An 18,393-nucleotide genomic window follows, 5' to 3' on the forward strand; every position below is an offset into this window, starting at 1 on the left:
ATTGAATATCATCTAGAGGAAGGTGAACTTTCATGCATGTGCAAAAGGGAGACAATAGTTTGGTGGCAGCCCTACCTCAGAGAAGTGGACAAAGAAAAAGTAAGGAAGGAGGAAACAATTGGAATGTCTGAAAAGGCTGAAGCTAGGATACAGTAGAGGAAGCAGTTCTACCAATGCAAATACTATAGGACGTGGTAGCAAATGAGATGTACGGAGTGGCGGAACTTATTAGCACATACTTGTGGGTCTTACATCTGAAGGGGTCTGACTCCTGTACACTCCCGGACAGAGAAAGAGAGAAAAGAAGTAGACAGATGGGTGAGGCAAAAACACATGAAACATTCTCTACACTATAAAACTGAGTGCCACAGGAAGCTGAAAGTTCATGACAGTGTGGAGGGGAAGGTGAAAGCTAAGTTGTGTTTGGAGTATTCTTTATATGAACATGAAATCACAGACATGGTTGTATGTTTAAGAAGTGAAATCTCAAATTGGTGATATTCATCACCAATATATCCTTTTTTCATTCTTCTCAGCATTATTTAATTTCTAAAAAAGTACTTGTGCCATGGATTACCATGTGACTTTATGGAGGGGATATGTGGTTCTAATATATTGTCAGTGAGCTACCCTAATTCCAATTTGCAAGTTCCATATTGCTATAGGATTCAAAGATCATGGTGAAGCCTCTAAACAGCTCAGTTAAAACTTGCAAGTAGCCAAGTTAAATTCTATGAGTGCCAAGACACTCACTGAAATGGTCAAAAGCCTCTGTTGAATATAACCTACTTTTGGTGGTACCTGGGAAGATTCCAGGCTGCTTGTGCGGGCACTGTGCAGTCGCTCAATACCAGGAGATTTTTAACCCTACAAAGAAAAGAGAGATAAGCATCCTATGGCTATCCAAGGTCATAACACAGTTCAGTCGCTTCCACCTAGAGAGAAAACTTCCTGTAGAGCTTTGGGTAATAGTATCTCCTATAACTCAGAGAAATGTTAAGTGTTAATATAAAGAGTTAATAAACAGTGGGCAAAACATTGTGGTAAGTGGAACGGTGAGAATCATAAAAAAAGAGGGGGCAGAATGACTTGGACTTCAGCAGTAGAAGATTGCTGGATTCTTTTCTGGGAACTATTTTGATTCTTTTGGAGCAGTGGTTCTCAACCAGTGGGCCATGACCCCTTTGGAATCATATGTTGGAAATCCTGCTTATTAGATATTTCCATTATGATTCATGACAGCACTACAATGATAGTTAGGCAGTAGTAATGAAAAAGGATCACATCATTTGAAGGTTGAGAACTCCGGTCATTTTAGAGTGACAGATCTGAAATTATGGGAGGTCTGTTAATACCTAGATGATGAAGAGGAGAGAAAATGTAAAATGGTGCCATTGAGAAATTTAGAAGAAAATCTAGAAGAAAGTAGCTACTTCAAACTGTAACTATGCTACTACTATGAGTTGTAATATAAGTATCTAAAATGCAGAATATCTGATGTGTGGCTTTTATGAAAGAATCACTTGACAATAGAAGGATTGCTACCCACAGGTTGAGAGCTTCTGCAGGCATGGCTTATTTGCTGAGTCATCTTATTAGTGCTCAAAGCTAATTTCTATTAGTATTATAATTGATTCAAAGAATCAAAATCCTTGACATAGGAATTTTAAAAAGGCATTAAAATGATTAGGCTGAAGTTGTGAAATGAAATTAACCAATGGCATAAAGACTTAAATATTCTAATTAATATATGTATAATGAGGTCCTGAAGAGCAAGTCATATAGAGTTAATTGAAATCATTGTAAAGATTGCCTTTCATTGCATTGCTCACTATGGAAGGCTCATGTTAATGAATTTACAGCACCAAGAAGAGCAAAAGCAAGCAATGCTCATCATTTATCTGTTAATGGCCATAAAAAAATGCTATTTTAAAACACTTCTTACTTCTGAGTACATAAAACAATATTTTTCAGAGAGCTGATGTTTTGACAAATACTTTGTACTTCAAGGATAAAACCTACAACAAAAAAAACAATTCCACTTTATTCTTCAAAATGACTTTGACCTCAAATTCTGAACTGACAGGGTGATTTTGCTCTCTGAGAAATGTTATGAAGAACATTTTACAGGGAAACAAATATGCTAGATACCTAGGCAATTTCATCTTCATATTAAGAATCTTAAAATCAAAGTAACTAATTTTACTATAGGGAGTGCTTAAAGTGGACATGAAGCTAAAACTGCCCATTTCTCTTAAAAGATAAAGATAATAAAAGTAATACAATAGCCTTATTAAGGTTTCATTTGCATAGTATTTTTTCATTTTGAATGCATAATATCTATTCAAGGCTATTTTTCATTACCAGTGGAAAGTTTACATATTTAATAGTATCTCAAATTTTAATTTTAGAGATAAAGAGATGAAGTCTTGATCCAAATTAAAATAATTTGAAAATCTAACATTCCTTCTCAAATATAGTGAACAGTTATCAAATTGAAACTTAAAAGCAAATTACAAAAAGAACTGAAAATGACAAGGGAAAATGTCATTAATATTTTGGTTTTAAGAAATAACAGCATTCCTGAGACTATTCTCAATAAAAAAATAAAATTTAAATAATTTATACCATGCATCTCTAATATTAGTGATCTTTCTTAGATGTCATGGTATCTGCTCCTTGGTTTAAGAAATATATAACATTCATAATCTTGGCGCATGGAATAGAGAAATTTGTAAAGAAAAAGTCTGAAAAGAATAACCCCTCAATCCTAATGAATCTGAGACATTATTGAAACAAGCTGATTATCAGGAAATTTTCTTGGACTTGGCATTTGGTAGCTGACATTTGTTCCCCTCTACCTGGTGTTAATTGGTATGTAAATTCCTGGCAGCTAAAATAGGAGTTGATGGGAAGAAAAATATGTGTACCTCTTTAATGCAAGGGTATGAAAGCCCATAAAAGAATAATTCACAAACCCAAATACAAGGAGGGAGCAAGCAGGGGAGGAGAGTTATTTTTTGCTTCCCCTGAGCAAACATGTAATTTCCATGATTTCTTTTTAATGACTGCGGTCTGTGGCCAGTAGGCACTGATTTATGAAAAGCTGTAAAAGATCAGGTGGAACTCTGTAGGACATCGTTTACAGCTGCATGGATTGAAACCTATCTAATTTGTCTAGTAAAAGTGTGAGCTCACGGTGCACATCGCCCTGCCTATAAATTTCCCCTTCAGACCCAAAGTCTGGGGCTGGGTCTGAAAAAAACCTGCTGCCTGCAGCTGCTCAGAAAGCTGGATTCCCTTGGTGTGCATGAAGAGACATCACAGGCTCTTCACAGTGAGAGACAAATTCCTATCCATTGATAAACTCTCCAGATGTCCTCTCTGAGGAGGAAAGGAACCAATTTTTATTTGAAATCCCTAGAGAAATCCTGGAAGTGGAAAAATGATACTTTGCAGGACTGGTTATTCTGAGGTCACTGGCATTAAAATTAGGTTCCTTTTTTTTTTTTTTTTTTTTTTTTTTTTGTCTTGGTTGCACTTTGATCCGAGTCATAAACAGAAAAACTCAGCTGGGGTCACTCTAATCCCTAATCCACACGTCCTGTTCTATTTCAATTTGTTTATACTAATTTTCTCCAACTTCTTGTTGAGTCTGTCCAAAGTGTTGAGTTTAAAAATACAAACCATCCTGAGCTGATCCTGAGCTGAGAAGAAAATGTTTCCCATTTTGCTATTAGGCACACTTCATAAATATCCTGAATAAATGGCCTGGGGTTTGATTCTTTGTACCCACAAACCCATAAATAAAAAAGTATTACTATTCATGCAACTAAGGGACGACGTGGGTTCTATACAACAGCTACTGGAGACGTGGAAACTGGTCTGTGTGTGTTCACATCCTAGGCACTTTTATATTTCTCACATCCATGGTACTTTTGTATCTCATTGTCTTGTATTTCAGCCTCATTTGACTTTTCTTTCAAAACTTTCACATACTTGATTTAATGTTTCTGTGTACTTTATATATAGGAAAGATGATTTGCCCAGAAAAGTTCATTGTTCAGCTTTATGGTCTGTAGCTGACAAGAGCAGAGGCAGACTGAAATGTAACATTGCCCTCTGTTCCTTAACTCAGTTTTAAATTTGAAAGTTTCAATCAAATTATTTTAGTGTATCCATATGATAGGACATCAGTGTATAGGTTTCTCAGATGCTGACTCATGGTATCTAGCTCTGGGGTAGGCTGTGAAGTTCTCCTTACTTAAAAGCTCAAGTTCTGCGCCGGTAAGATGGCTCACGGGTAAAGGGGCTTGCTGCCAGGACTGAGGACCTAACTGAGTTTAATCACCATCACCCACATGATGGTGGACAAAGACAACCTATCCTACGGCATTGCCCTCTGACATCCACATGTGCACTGTGGCACAAGCATCTACAACACTCTGTTCTCACACACACACACACACACACACACACACACACACGGGGGGGGGGTAATAAATAAAATAAAATTTAAATCTCCTCAACTTCATACATTACATATCTTTTGTATGTTAAGGAATGATGGGGACCATCAACATTCGTAGATGAAACTTCCCAGTGAAAAGCACATTTGAGATGCAGAGATGGCACATTTATGAATTCTCCTCCGAGCCATTTTCTTATTTACAACAGGAACATTTCCCCATGTGATAACCAGTGATTGCTTTCATACATGAGACAGCATACAGCTCCAGAACATCTGAATGCTTATAGTTACTTAATAAGATATGACTATAATTAACCCCAGCTCAATTTACTTCAGAAATAAAGGAGGAAAGCATAATAATTATTGTTCACATATCTTGGACTCCTCTGGATCCCCAAGTTGAGTTCCCATATTTATAAATGTTGAATTTTAACATTTCACATTATATATGTAGTGTAGACACATGTTTTTAAGAGGATAAAAATAAAAGCATTTTAAAACTGATGATAATGGGTATTTCATGCCACAGATTGAATCTAGGAAGCTAAGAATATGCTCTAAACTGAACTACACATTTGGTCTTAGGTATTTTAAAAATACACTAAAATGCCTTAAGAGAGGAATAAAGATTAAATCCAATGTCAACTTCACAGAGGTAAAACATTGTGAACAATAATTCTGATGAGGTAAAAAAACAAGACTCATATTCACAATTATAAAAATTACACTACTGTAGATAAAGTTTTAATGTAAACAATATATTCTGTTTAATATTGAGAACAATAATGAAATTAGGCAGAACAAGCACATCCATTTACAAGAGTTGCCTGTGACCTCATAATGAGCTTGTAAAAGTTATTGACTACTCTAATGAGGCCTCTAATAATAGCCACTTTACAGGGCCATTGCACTATCATATACATAATATTACACATGACTAAACATATGGCCCCTCGTGCAGCAATTAACAATATCACGCCAATCCATGCATTGTATAAAACTTGGAATTTACTGAAACTTTTTCTTCTTGAAGTTTTAAATATGTAAACTAGATTCAATGAGTATGCAACCTATGTTAGAATAATAGCAAATCTCTGCAATTTTGATGGAGCATTACTCTAAATATAACCTATACATTTACCTGCCAGCTATGGGACACCTATGTTGCTTCTATTACATAAATCCCATTTTACAGATGAGGAAAACAGAAAACTCTTCAGGCCACACAGATAGTATGTGTTATACACTGGATTCCTCCCTGACCCTTCACACCAAGTATAGATCACAGGCCACATCCTATGATCACAAATACAGTAAGAAAGAAAAAAGAAAAAAGGAAAAACAATTTAAACAACTTTCGACCAAATGGTGTCGCATAGCAGTGGAGAGTATCAGTTCCAGTACAAGTTGTGTCTAACTCCCTGTTCTGTCTCCCTTACCAAGACTGTGACTTAATTTCTGTTAGTGTTGGCTTCTGCATCGATTACAAAGCCTACACCATCTGTGCCTAACTGATGCTGCAAAGGTTAACCCTGATGTCTGTGTAGTGGGCTTAGCATAGGGCCTGGAAGAATGCAAGTGCTATAAATTTAAAATTGAATCCACAAACAAGGCCCTTGTATCGACTTTGTTTTCCTCCTGAAAAAAAAAAAAAAAAAGAATAGAGGTGTCAATAATTTCTCCCAGTCTTATGAGTTAAAGGACAGTTAAAGAAAGACGTCACTAAGAGCTAAGAGGGATGAAAAACCAATCAAACAAAAGCAGTCCCACCCTAAGAGAGTTTGCTCATAGCTTGCTTGTTTTCACTCTTCGGGAATAGAAACACAGTGTCCACCATTCCCTAAATTTCAGTTTTGGACCTTTGCATCAACAAATCTGGCTTACCTTCCTGGATGTGGGAATAGGACCATAACTCTGTAAACCAATCCTAAATGTGTTCTAATGAAGGCTGATAAATGCTGTCAATATAAGTCACAATCTACCTCTGTCTCCGCATATATACATAAATACACACGTACACATACGTGTGTGTGTGTGTGTGTGTGTGTGTGTGTGTGTGTGTGTGTATGGATGTGCAATATCCATTTGGTGTTGTTTAATAAGGAATTATTTCATGTATTATAATTCACCTGCCATTTTCCAAACTTTTTGTAATTTTTACTTTTAAATGGCATTGGCAGTATTATCAAAATCTGTGATGACTTCATGTCTTGCTGTAAATGTACCTTATATTTCAAATTCTTCTTTACCCACCAAAGCTATACACTCTCTACCAACAATCATTCATTTATGAAGGATTGCATATTGAAACAGAGTCCATTAAAAGGCAGATAGCAAAGTATTTACTGCGTCGTTCCTGCTGCAACTATATCTAAATTATACCATTTTATTAATGAAATAAAATGTTCAAAGACAAAAAGATATGTGTGGTGTGTTTATACGTTTTGCTGGCAACTTTGTGATGGTTTAAAAAGCTGTGAAGGGCAGAGAAGGGAGCACTTCGATGAGATGATGATTACCATCTCCTTCCAAGGAGCCAGCTTGAACAGATGAAGACTTCATGGCAGATCAATTCCTCAAATAAACAGGAACACCGCATGCAGTCTGGAAGTTCCTGCTGCTGCTGGTGTCAGATTTTGACACTTGGCCTCTCCAATCATTCTGATTTCCCTGTTTTGGGATGTTTTCTTTTCTTGTAGGCCATCAAACCTTCTTCTGGACCAAAGCAATGTTGACATCACTACCTTCCACACAACAGGTGATTGGCTTAATGGTGTCCGGACAGCACATTGCAAGGAGATCTTCACAGGGGTGGAGTATAGCTCCTGCGACACCATCGCCAAGATCTCCACAGAGTAAGTGGCATACTGGGGAGAAAACCGAGGGTGGTGAATCTCCTCCAGATCATATATATCTTTATTAATGGATTATAAATACCTGATTGTGTCTGTTTAAGACTGATGGGTTATAATGTCCGCCGTCATAGCAGAGCAGGACCCTGGAGTCCTTTGTACCACACCTACATTGACATATGTTGCGGTATCTCCCTTTTCTTGAAAAATTTTCAGCATAGAGTCTTCCTAGATAGCAGGAAGTACTGGTAGATAAATTACCCCAACCTCCTAATAGAAAATATTATCAGGTACAACATATATCCTGTGGATGTGACTTCCTGTGATTTTTCTAATGAAAGTTTTATATCTGTGGCCATGGGAAACTGAGAAGTGAATGAATGAATGATCTACTAGAGAGAGAAACATGTCAAAATCTAAAAGCAGTTTCCACAACTGCTATTGTCATGTATTATTAAGTGTTTACTCCATGAAGAAAAGCATGCAAAAGCTGAAGTTAACAGTAAGTTTTAAACTGGACATTGTGTTTAATTTAAAAGAATGGTAGTTGAGGGTGACAGTTGGTACTTTGTGGGGGGATGTTACTCTTAACATCGTTTTCTGTGTTAAAGATCAATAATAACCAATTATGCCATACTGTGTTTCTTAGGGGTAACTCTGAGAAGAATCTTCTTATTTGAGAAACTTTGTTACTAAAGAAAAAGGGTTTGCTAGAGAATCGAGTGAGGGCTGGATATATATAGCTCAGTTCGTAGAGTGATTGCCTAACATGAATGAGTTCCTGGGTTTAATCCCAAGAACTATATAGCCTGGGTGTAGAGGTGCACACCTGTAATACTAGCAGTTGGAAATGAAACAGAGGATCAGAAGTTCAAGATCATCCTTATCTACGTAAAGGGTTTGAGACAAGTCTGGTCTACATGAAATCCTGCCCCCAGAAAGTAAAAGGATAAGAAAGAACCAAGTTATCCCAGTGAAAATGATCATATTTTTCTCTCACCCTCAGCATATGGTGATTGAAAACCAGAAAGCAAAAAATAAAACAACAAAACAAACAAAGAACCAAAAAAAAACTCGTCATGTTCTTTATCTCTTTGTAAATGAGGTTCAATTTACCTCACTTTCTGATGTGATGTATCCTTTTCTCATCTTCTGAATGTCAGTTTCTTTTCTAATCACACATGTGCACACACCCACACACACACACACACACACACACACACACACACAGAGAAGCTCTTCAAGCCTTCTATCTTATACCTGAGCATGGAGCAGCTCCCTTAACTGACTCCCTAGTAGACATACAAGGATATTTGGACATTAGAATCTCAAAAGCCACATGCTTGCCATTATTTATCAGTTCTGTCCAGAAGTAGGGTGAGAGGGAATTCATTTAGTTCCAGAGGCCTTCATCCAATTGTAAAATGTAAGAGTGTCTTATAGAAAGATGTTTGTATAGGGCAGATATACTCCAAATTGACCAAAATACCATGTCAGAGTCTTTCTCTCTTTGATCTTCACTTTGTTGAATGTAGCTGTTAGTCATTTCAATTCATTTAAGTCTTACCCTCTTCAACTGGGGTATTTAAAAGTTATTGCATGTATAAAGACTTTGGATGTTACCCTGACAGTCATTTCAACATTGTCACTGTAAGGGGGCACATGTTAGATCTCCAAAAGAGGAGTATATAGTGTAATTAATGCATGCATAAATACACAACAAATAATTTGTACAATTTGTATGATGGTGTTCAGATCAGTAACATTTAAGATCACAGAAGAACTTGTGAAAGTGTTTATTGTTATTAGGAAGGACAACTTGTCCTCAGAAAGTAAACTTACTTCAGTGCATCTAAAATACACTGACAGTCCTGTTTAAAGTGGAAGGTGATGTTTACTGAGTGGATTTCTTATCCAATCAACAGTACTCTGAGTTTCCGTGGGAGTTGTTTTGATCAGCCACAGTTACAGGATATATTTGTGCATTCAAACTTTTTTTTCCTTTGAACATTTTTATACATTCTTATTTTAGTAACATAAACAGTTAGGGTTATGATATACAAGACACCTGCTTTAGAGCCTAGAAGCATGACAAAGAATAACCACACAGTTAAATGTTTCCACCCAATTGTCAGATTTTCAAAGGCAAAATTATGCAAATGTTTATTCTTCATAATGAATAATGAAATACTGCATAGAAATATAGAAGGCAGAACACTCTTCATAAGATTAACTGCTAGTTTGTAATATAAATACAGTCAGCCTTTAGAAGATATGCATGGAGTAAGAAAGCTATTCGTTCAAAACAGGTGAACTAAAAACATTTTTAATTAAAAATTAGGGATTTATTTGTGTCAACATTACAGTAGTGAACCATAAACAATTTGGGCTGGTACAAAATTTCCTTCCATAATTATTTGCGTTTGGATAATTGGTAAGTTTGCATTCAGGAAGCAAGTTTTCCTCTTCTGAGTATCTCCATTCCTTCAGGCTTGTTCTTAAGATTCTGAGGGTGTCTTAGCTACTGTTCTATTGCTGTGAAAATGACCTAGACAACGTATAAGAGAAAATGTTTAATTGGATGGCTTGCTTACAGTTTCAGAGGTTAGTCTATGACCATCAGGGCAGCAAGCATGATAATGTTACAGTAGCTGGAACCATACATCTGATCTACAAGTTGGAGACAAACACACACATACATACATACATTTAGAGAGAGAGAGAGAGAGAGAGAGAGAGAGAGAGAGAGAGAGAGAGAGAGAGAGAGAGAGAGAGAGAGAGAGAGAGAGATCGAGCTAACTGGGAATGGCCTGGGCTTTTAAAATTTCACAGCTTACCCCCTCTGACACACCTCCTCAACAAAGCCATACCTCCTATCTTTTTCAAACTGTCCCACTAAATGGAATCCAAGGATTCAAATGAGGCTGTTGGGGCATCCCCATTCAATCCCCACAGATGTCTTTTTCTCTCTTTTGTCCTCAGTTTAAGATCAATGTAGGATCAGTATTTATCACCTTAATAATGTTTCTACCCTGAGTCACTATATCCTGTATGTTATGCATGGTTCCAGCTATATTATTACAAAATTACAGCATTAAAATAAAAAGAAGTAAAAAATGAGAAAAAAAGAAAAAAATCCTTACTTGACTGAGGAATGGGCTCTGTCCATTAAGTAATGTGACTCAAGCACAAACCTAAGACCTGAGTTCCAATGCCAACATTCACATAAAAGCAAAGCCCTGTCACACACACACACACACACACACACACACACACACACACACACACACACACACACGCCTACACACCCAGGTGCACTCTCTTTGATTCCCTATGACAAGGATAAACATAATCAGGCAACATTTCACTTCAAAGCTGTAAGACCCTTACCTTGACAATTTGAGTTTCCTTTTGCCCTTATGTTCTTATCTTTTGAATTTAATTGCTTCAACTGCTATTTTCTTTGTGACATCCAGGCTCAATTCAGTAATGATCCACTTGACCAAATAACCCTAAAAATTCTCTTGGAATAGGGATACACCTGGGTAGATATTGAATGTCTTTCTGTTTCCTTGCTCAATAGACCAAGCCCTGTGAAAAGGTCAGCAGAGTTTCCCTCCCAGATAAATTTCAGTAAACTTAGGAATTTCATTGAAATGACAGCTACTTGAGTCCCCATATTTCCTCATGAAGCCAAGAAAATGCTTTTAATGATATTTAACATTATTAATATATTATTTTGCAATGTGAAGTAGATTTAGAGAGGGTTTATCAAGAAAAGAGAGCACAGAGATGAACAAGGTGGTGGAAATGGTAGAGACAGGAGAGGATTCAACTTGGGTAATGAACACCAATCAGTAATTGCTACAGGTCATTATTATGCACCATTTGATGGATTTCCCTAAGTGCTATCCACCACCACCCATCCCTTTGCCTGGTCCTGACTTGGAGGTACTCTACAGTCTTGAAGTTTTCTATTTCTCTTCTGGATAGGATAATCCAAATGGCATGTGACACAGAGCATGCTGTTGAGACTGCAGCAGCTGGTAGTCAGACTCTGGACATGGCAGGGTGGTAGACAAGAAGACAAAGAAGCTACAAAAGTAGAGGATCCATTTAAAATTAAAACCAGACATGGAATAACTGAAAGGAATAATTTATCGATGTTCTCCAAATTCACATGTAATCTTCTGCAGTACAGCTAAACACATATAGGTGTACTATTCACTTACATCACTGACTTAGGACTCTAAGGCATGTTTATATAGATTTCTTTAGGAACATGTTTCAGGATGGCATTTATAGAGAAATAATAAGGAATGCTCAAGCTATTTTGTGGACTGTCAGTAGTTCCTCCTCTTTCTCTCCTTTCTCCTCCTCCTCCTTCAAGACAGGCTCTCTCTGTGTCGCCCTGGATGTCCTGAAACTCACTATATAGATCAGCTAGCTTAAACTCACAGAAATACACTTGCCTCTTCCTCCTAAGTGCTGGGGTTAAAGACATATATATGTTTCTTTCTGTAGTAAATATAAAGCATCTACCAAATGGAACCCATTGTTGAGGGTGCTGTCATTTTGCAAAGGTCAAATTAAAGTAGAAATTCTGTTCACATAGAATTCATCTGCTTGTGAGACAAGATAGATAACAACAAAATAAATCAGAAAAGTGGCATAATTGATACTAATAAAAATGGGGAAGGAAATGAAAAAAGAAAAGGAAATAGAAAGTTCAGGGAAGTTGTATTACTTGAAAAAAAAATCAGGAAGTTCTCAATAGAAGAGAATACTTGAGGGAGGACCTGAAACATGCCCATGTCAGAGAAGTAAACAAAGAGTAATTCATAAAATACACTAATTTACCTATTTTAATTTAAGATGAAATTATTTTTCTTTCAATGTTTATTTTAATGATCATTCTGAGCTTAAACTACTTTAGGCTTAATAAATATATACCTTTGTCCATTTATCTATGACCAGACAAACATAAAGGCTAGGAAACAGCAATTTCAATTACAGTGTTGTTGGTGAGGAATTTGGGAGGAACCAATGAAGATCAGATCTTGGTGCTCTAGGTCTAGTCTTGACTGAAACATTCAGTTGATAAAGGAAGAGCTCCCATCTAGGGGCCAGCAGTGTTTTCACATCAATGTCTGCCTTGGTATAAGTTAGAGTTACAGTAGACCAACATGCTCACACACGGACTCAGCATAGTCAAACTTATAAGTTAGCATCTCAGAAAGGGTGTTTCAAGAGAAACAAAGTAGAAGCTTTCTATGTCATAAGACTTGAGTACAAGAAACAATACAATATTGACTTGGATTTTAGCTACGAGCAGTCAAAACAGCCCCTGAAGTGGTCCTGATTCAAGAAAATAGAAAAAAAAAAAAAAGATTTCAAAATGAATGTGTGATTATCTACTATCAGTTGGGATAATAAATAAAAGTTTACTGTTCTGCCATCACATATTTCCATAAAGTTGTCAGCTTCAGTAACAAGTGTATTCTCTATAATTTTGGAGGAAAGAGTCTGACATTGGGGCAATGGTAAACTCTCTCAGGAATCTCTGTTAAATACAGTCTTGCTTCTTCTAGTGCTGGTGAATCATGAGATTTACGAGTGACAGCATAACTCAATCCCTGCCTCCATTGGCATACTTTCTTCTTCTCATGTCACTCTGATTGCTTTCCTGTCTCTTATAAAGACACACACACTGAGCCGGGCAGTGGTGGCGCACGCCTTTAATCCCAGCACTCGGGAGGCAGAGACGGGTGGATTTCTGTGAGTTCGAGGCCAGCCTGGGCTACCAAGTGAGTTCTAGGAAAGGCACAAAGCTACACAGACAAACCCTGTCTCAAAAAAACAAAACAAACAAAAGAGATACACACACTGGATTTAGTGTCCACCATTACATAATACTCTATTTCCTTAATCCCTGCCTGAATTATATCTTCAAAAAGTGCTCATTCTACACAAAGACATATTGTGAAGTTGTGAGTGACAAAAGATTTGAGAAGCATACTTAATCCACTACAACATCTATATTCCTACTTAAGACAGGGATAGAATGGCCAAATATAATAACATATCAATGTTTAAAAAAATTAGAACACCAGGATCCAAGCATGGAGATTTATAATTGTGTCCATTTGAAACTAAAAAAAAAGTCTCCTTTCTAAACTCTTCAGAACTCCATGATTCTCATCAGTTATTTTTTTGCTGTTTTACAGTGACATGAAAAAGGTTGGTGTTACTGTGGTTGGGCCCCAGAAGAAGATCATCAGTAGCATTAAAGCCCTAGAAACACAATCTAAGAATGGTCCAGTTCCAGTGTAAAGTACCAGAAGGATGTAAGAGATGGGGAAGATGCAGCATCATCTTGAGACAGATGGAAAAGTTGGAGACACTGGTGAAAGCGCCAAGTCGAATAAGACACTCAGTTATAAGTCCAAATGCCTTAAAATGGAATTGAAAATCTCCTTATTTTCCCCTATCATTTTACAGATGGGTGGGTGGGTGCATTTTGTTTTGTAATTGCTTTTTTAATGTTAATTGATGGGGTTAATTAAAATTCTCCAGCTCAAAATGGAAGAACTAGTGTAGAGCCATTGATCATAAACTATCTTAAAAGTGAACCAAGTTAACTAGCAAAATGGACCTGACGGCTTTGTTATAAATGGCCACAGAAGAAGAGACTTGTGATATTTTTATACACAGAAGAAATCTGTAACAGGTATTTTGTTTCTTTAAAAGCAAACAAAATAGAGGCATTTATACCTCAAACTATCTGGCCATATTTACTACCTTATCACTTTAGTATTCTCTTTTATCTGTTTAAAACATAGAGATGAAGTTTGTAGTTGTTTTAAATGCTACACATGTTTAATTGTTACCTTCCTTAAGCATACCATGTAAAAACATGTCTTAATTTGAGGGGGAAAGTGCATATTTATTTTCTTTTGGATGGTTTTTATTGTTTTATATTTATGCCTTGATGATTTAATTTGGGTTTTGTTACAGCCAAGTGCCAAATGCTATCTCAAATTGTCAGCAGTAAGAAACATGTTTAACTAGACCCAGAGAATGATGTGTTCCTTTCTAGAACTGTTGAACAATTCATTTACGTGTACCAACGAAATGAAACTCCTTCAGTGCTCATACAGTAACCAAATCACTCACAGCTTGAATTATTCCATTCATTTTTGTCTCTCCATTTATCAGTAACTGTATCCTCCTAATTTAGTGTAATATATTGGCTTGTATGTAATAGATTTTTAACCAGATGTCATACCTTTCCTGCTCTGGTGCTTAGAAAACATCAATTCCTTCCATTCATAAAGGAAGCTTGTTAGAGCTCCTTAGATTTGCAACACTGGAAAGATCAAAATGAAGTTAGATGGTTACATGAATTGACAGCAGCCTATAGGTAAATGCATGAAGCCAAAAAATAAGTCACTAACTTTGAAAAGTCTCTTAGTATCATTGCTCAAACATGCAGAACTCTTTATAGAGAATGATGATAATTAAGCTACTCATGTGCATCACTGGGATGTAAGTCAATTATTCACACATTTTCATCATCAGTATCAGGTATAACTATCTTTGGGTCTTCCATTTCAATGTACCTATTGTGAGTTGGGTGCATGACTAGAAGCCTTGAATTTCTACACATATTATTAAACATAGCATTTTTGAAATAGCAACTCATCTAGCAAATGAATGCGCATATGCAGGCAATGGAGATGTGTCTCATTGTGAGGATTGTAGACTTGCTGTTCTCTAAAGGCCAATTGTGAGCATGTTCATTAATATTAAGAAGGATGTGCTTGGTAGGCATCCTGCTAACCATACATGCTGAAGCAATATTTTAGATGCTGGTTTCTCATGCTGATATCACCATTCCATAGGTTCAAGAAATGCACATATCACAAGAAGAAGACAGTTAAAACAATCCTGCAACAAGTATGTCTGTATGCAAAATGGGACACTAAAGAAATACAGCTTCTAATCATAGAGGAAAATTGCCAAATGCTGATCTTTGTAGGTTCAGTATAGTAGGGGTTAGGTGTGTATTTTCAGATGTGAAATTGTTTCCTGAATTTTGGCAATGTTCCTTATAATCAAATAATGCTACTAGAATTTCTATTGGACTTATAAGAGCATGACCATTTTGGAAACAGGCTGATGAAATTAATCATAAATTTTGCTTATATCCCCTGAACACAACTAGAAAAATCTCTAATCAAGTAATTTACATTTTGGAATATAGGTCAAAACTTAAATCTTGCTTCTATACCAAGTTGCTCATGCTAGTGTTCACTTTCTTTGGCAATATTCTGTACACACTCAACAACAATGAATTTCAAAATAAGTAGATGATGAAAATTGTTGAATCTATTGCATTTATTTGGACTGAGTTTCTTCTTTACATTTGAAAGTACAGGTGGTTTACACAATACATTGCTCTTCATTCATCATTTATTTTTCTCTATCTGACCACTTATGAATTTACGTTGCATAATCCCTTCCCTGTACATATGTAAACATAACAATGTTCGATTCTGGACTGGGGAGTAGAGGTACTAGAACACTTATGGCCATCTCTTTGTACAGGAACTACATTGCCTTCCCATAACAATGAGGCTACCACTCCCTCACAAAGTCATGTACCATATTACCTGATTTGTATCTTAAATTTGATTTATAGATTTTATTTATTTCTGGCAACACATCCAGTCTATGCTGTACTAAGTATCTACCAAGCCATGTATAAATATGATATATGATTGGCAGTATGTGTTTACTTTAAACTTGCATTTTCAAAACATTTTTCATTTAGTTTATGTTGCACAATGTAGATGGCCTCTTACTAATGTAAAATGATTTCTAGTGGGAACATTTATATTTTTATAATAAACATAATGAAAATATTTTTACAGATTGGAATACAGAAGTGGTCTTTGATGTCTTATTTAAACATGAAATATGTGCTCATTTAAACAGCAAAGTAATGAAGCATTATCTATGTCATTAAGAATGTGCTTTTGGTTTCTTTGTCCTCTTCGTTATTGTAACAAAACTCATTATTTTTCCCAATCTTATTATCAGAGAACTTGGAAAAATCATCAGTAATTCTAATTTTCATAGATAGTAAATATATTCATACTAGTTCTCTTGATTATGCATCTATTTCACATATGCACATACACTCTTTACATAAGTATATAAAATTCTTATGTTCTCACCCTGGTATAGGTGAAACCTTCTTATTAAATAAGAAACACAGAGCCAATGCAAAGATGAAAGCCCAAGAGGTCAGAGCAATAGCCAAGAGCTAAAAACCTTACCCTTCACTGCCACTTCCTGTCTGTTTATCTTTTTTATAGACTTTCTATTCTGCCTTCTCATTGGTTGTAAACCCAACCACATGACCTCCTCGTCACTGCCTGTCTATACAGACCTCCAAGTCTTCTATGGTTGGTATTGAGATTAAAGGTGTGTGTCTCCATGGTGGCTGTATCCTTGAACACACAGAGATCCACTTAGCTCTGCCTCCCAAGAGCTGAGATTAAAGGCATGCACCACCACCACCCAGTGTCTGCTATGGCTTGCTATTAGCTCTGACCCCCAGGCAACTTTATTTATTAACATACAAATAAAATCACACTTCAGTACAATTAAAATATCACCATACCCTGGTCCACATATCTGGCAGAGGTGGAACCCAAGTTTAAGCCATGATATCAGGTATAAGTCTCTCATGTCTTCTTCCCTTCAGCCCATATTTCTACCAGTCAATTTGAAGCTATATATTTTTACAAGTGGAAAATCATACTCTAATTCTAATGTAAGTCAATACTAATCCTGTGAAATTATCATTGCTCCTTAATTATCTGAACAGAGATTCTAAATTCTTGCCTTGATTCACAATAGGTAGAGATAAATATTACTCAAATTGACAAATACTCATATCTGTGTTTGTCCTGGGAGGCAGTGATGGGATTATGCCGAAACTATGATAGATATTTCAGGATGGTTCCTGTCCAAAATAAAGAATGTGGCTGGCATAAAGGAAGCCAGAATAGCATAGATGGATCAAATAAAATTGAAAAGCAAATAACTAAATTGCAAGCTACATGCTAAGGCATACCTAATACTTGAGGTAAAGTAAACTTCTTGCCACTATAGTCCACTTAAAGAAAATATTTTACACGAAAATGAAGTGTTTTTAATTCAAAGAGAAGCAAATTAAACTAAGAGGCCCAAACAGGCAGAAGTAATTAGGAAAAGAACACAAAACAAATTAGAAGTGATTTTGCCTTGAAGGAGAAATGGCATCTCATCATGTTGAGTGTTGCAGAGAATAAATAGTAACAGATAAGGTAAGTAAATTCGTTGGCAGAAAAAAAAAGGAAAAAATGTTCATTTGTTCTGTGAGCATTTAATCATTATTATTATAGGAAAAGTGTTTTGTCTGTAAACTACTTTGTTCTAAAATTGTCAATCCTCCTGCCTCAGTTTCCCAGGGATGACATGCATGTAGCACCGAGATGTAATCACTGAACAGCCAGGCACTTTGTTCTTGGTAGTCACAAGTCATTCATTAACCACTTACAACAATTTCATGAATAACCACTAGCTACTTTGAATAGAGGAGAAATGTTAAGCTCAAAATTGCCAAGTGACCTTCTCTGGAGTCTAGTCCACTTTTGTGCATAAATGAATTTATGAAAGAAATTAGACCCTTCTGATGCTAGTTCCTTTCAGGCCTGCCATGCAGGGAGTTAACCCCTGTGAGCTGCTAAGCTTTCAGAACTCCAGAGTATATCCTGTACCAGGCCTTGTTCTACCTCTGTTGGTCCCTGGAAGAGATTATGGGCATAGAAACAGCAGAGGCAGGTCATTTTTTTCTCACATAGTAAACCGTTGTTGACAAGAAATCTTCAGTCTTACTATAGTCATCTGAGTTGAGTTTGTTTTTATTTTTATTTTACTTCTTAATGAAAATAAAGTTGTTTTTACAAAATAGTCTGATCACTGTTTCCCCTCCCTCAACTCCTCTCAAATCTTCCC

The 18,393-nt window shown here is 36.4% G+C and overlaps 1 protein-coding gene across 1 annotated transcript in view; it reads left to right on the plus strand.

The window, feature by feature from the left end:
* Epha3 (EPH receptor A3) overlaps positions 1-16,266 on the plus strand; it is a 315,380-nt gene extending 299,114 nt beyond the window's left edge. The window contains exons 16-17 of the mRNA XM_037209666.1: positions 7,171-7,326; positions 13,551-16,266. Coding sequence (XP_037065561.1) covers positions 7,171-7,326; positions 13,551-13,656 — 262 coding nt within the window. The 3' untranslated portion in view covers positions 13,657-16,266. The remainder of the gene's footprint in view (positions 1-7,170; positions 7,327-13,550) is intronic.
* Positions 16,267-18,393: the final 2,127 nt, after the last annotated feature.

The sequence above is a fragment of the Peromyscus leucopus genome, chromosome 12 (assembly GCF_004664715.2).
Source record: "Peromyscus leucopus breed LL Stock chromosome 12, UCI_PerLeu_2.1, whole genome shotgun sequence".
Lineage (NCBI taxonomy): Eukaryota > Metazoa > Chordata > Mammalia > Rodentia > Cricetidae > Peromyscus > Peromyscus leucopus.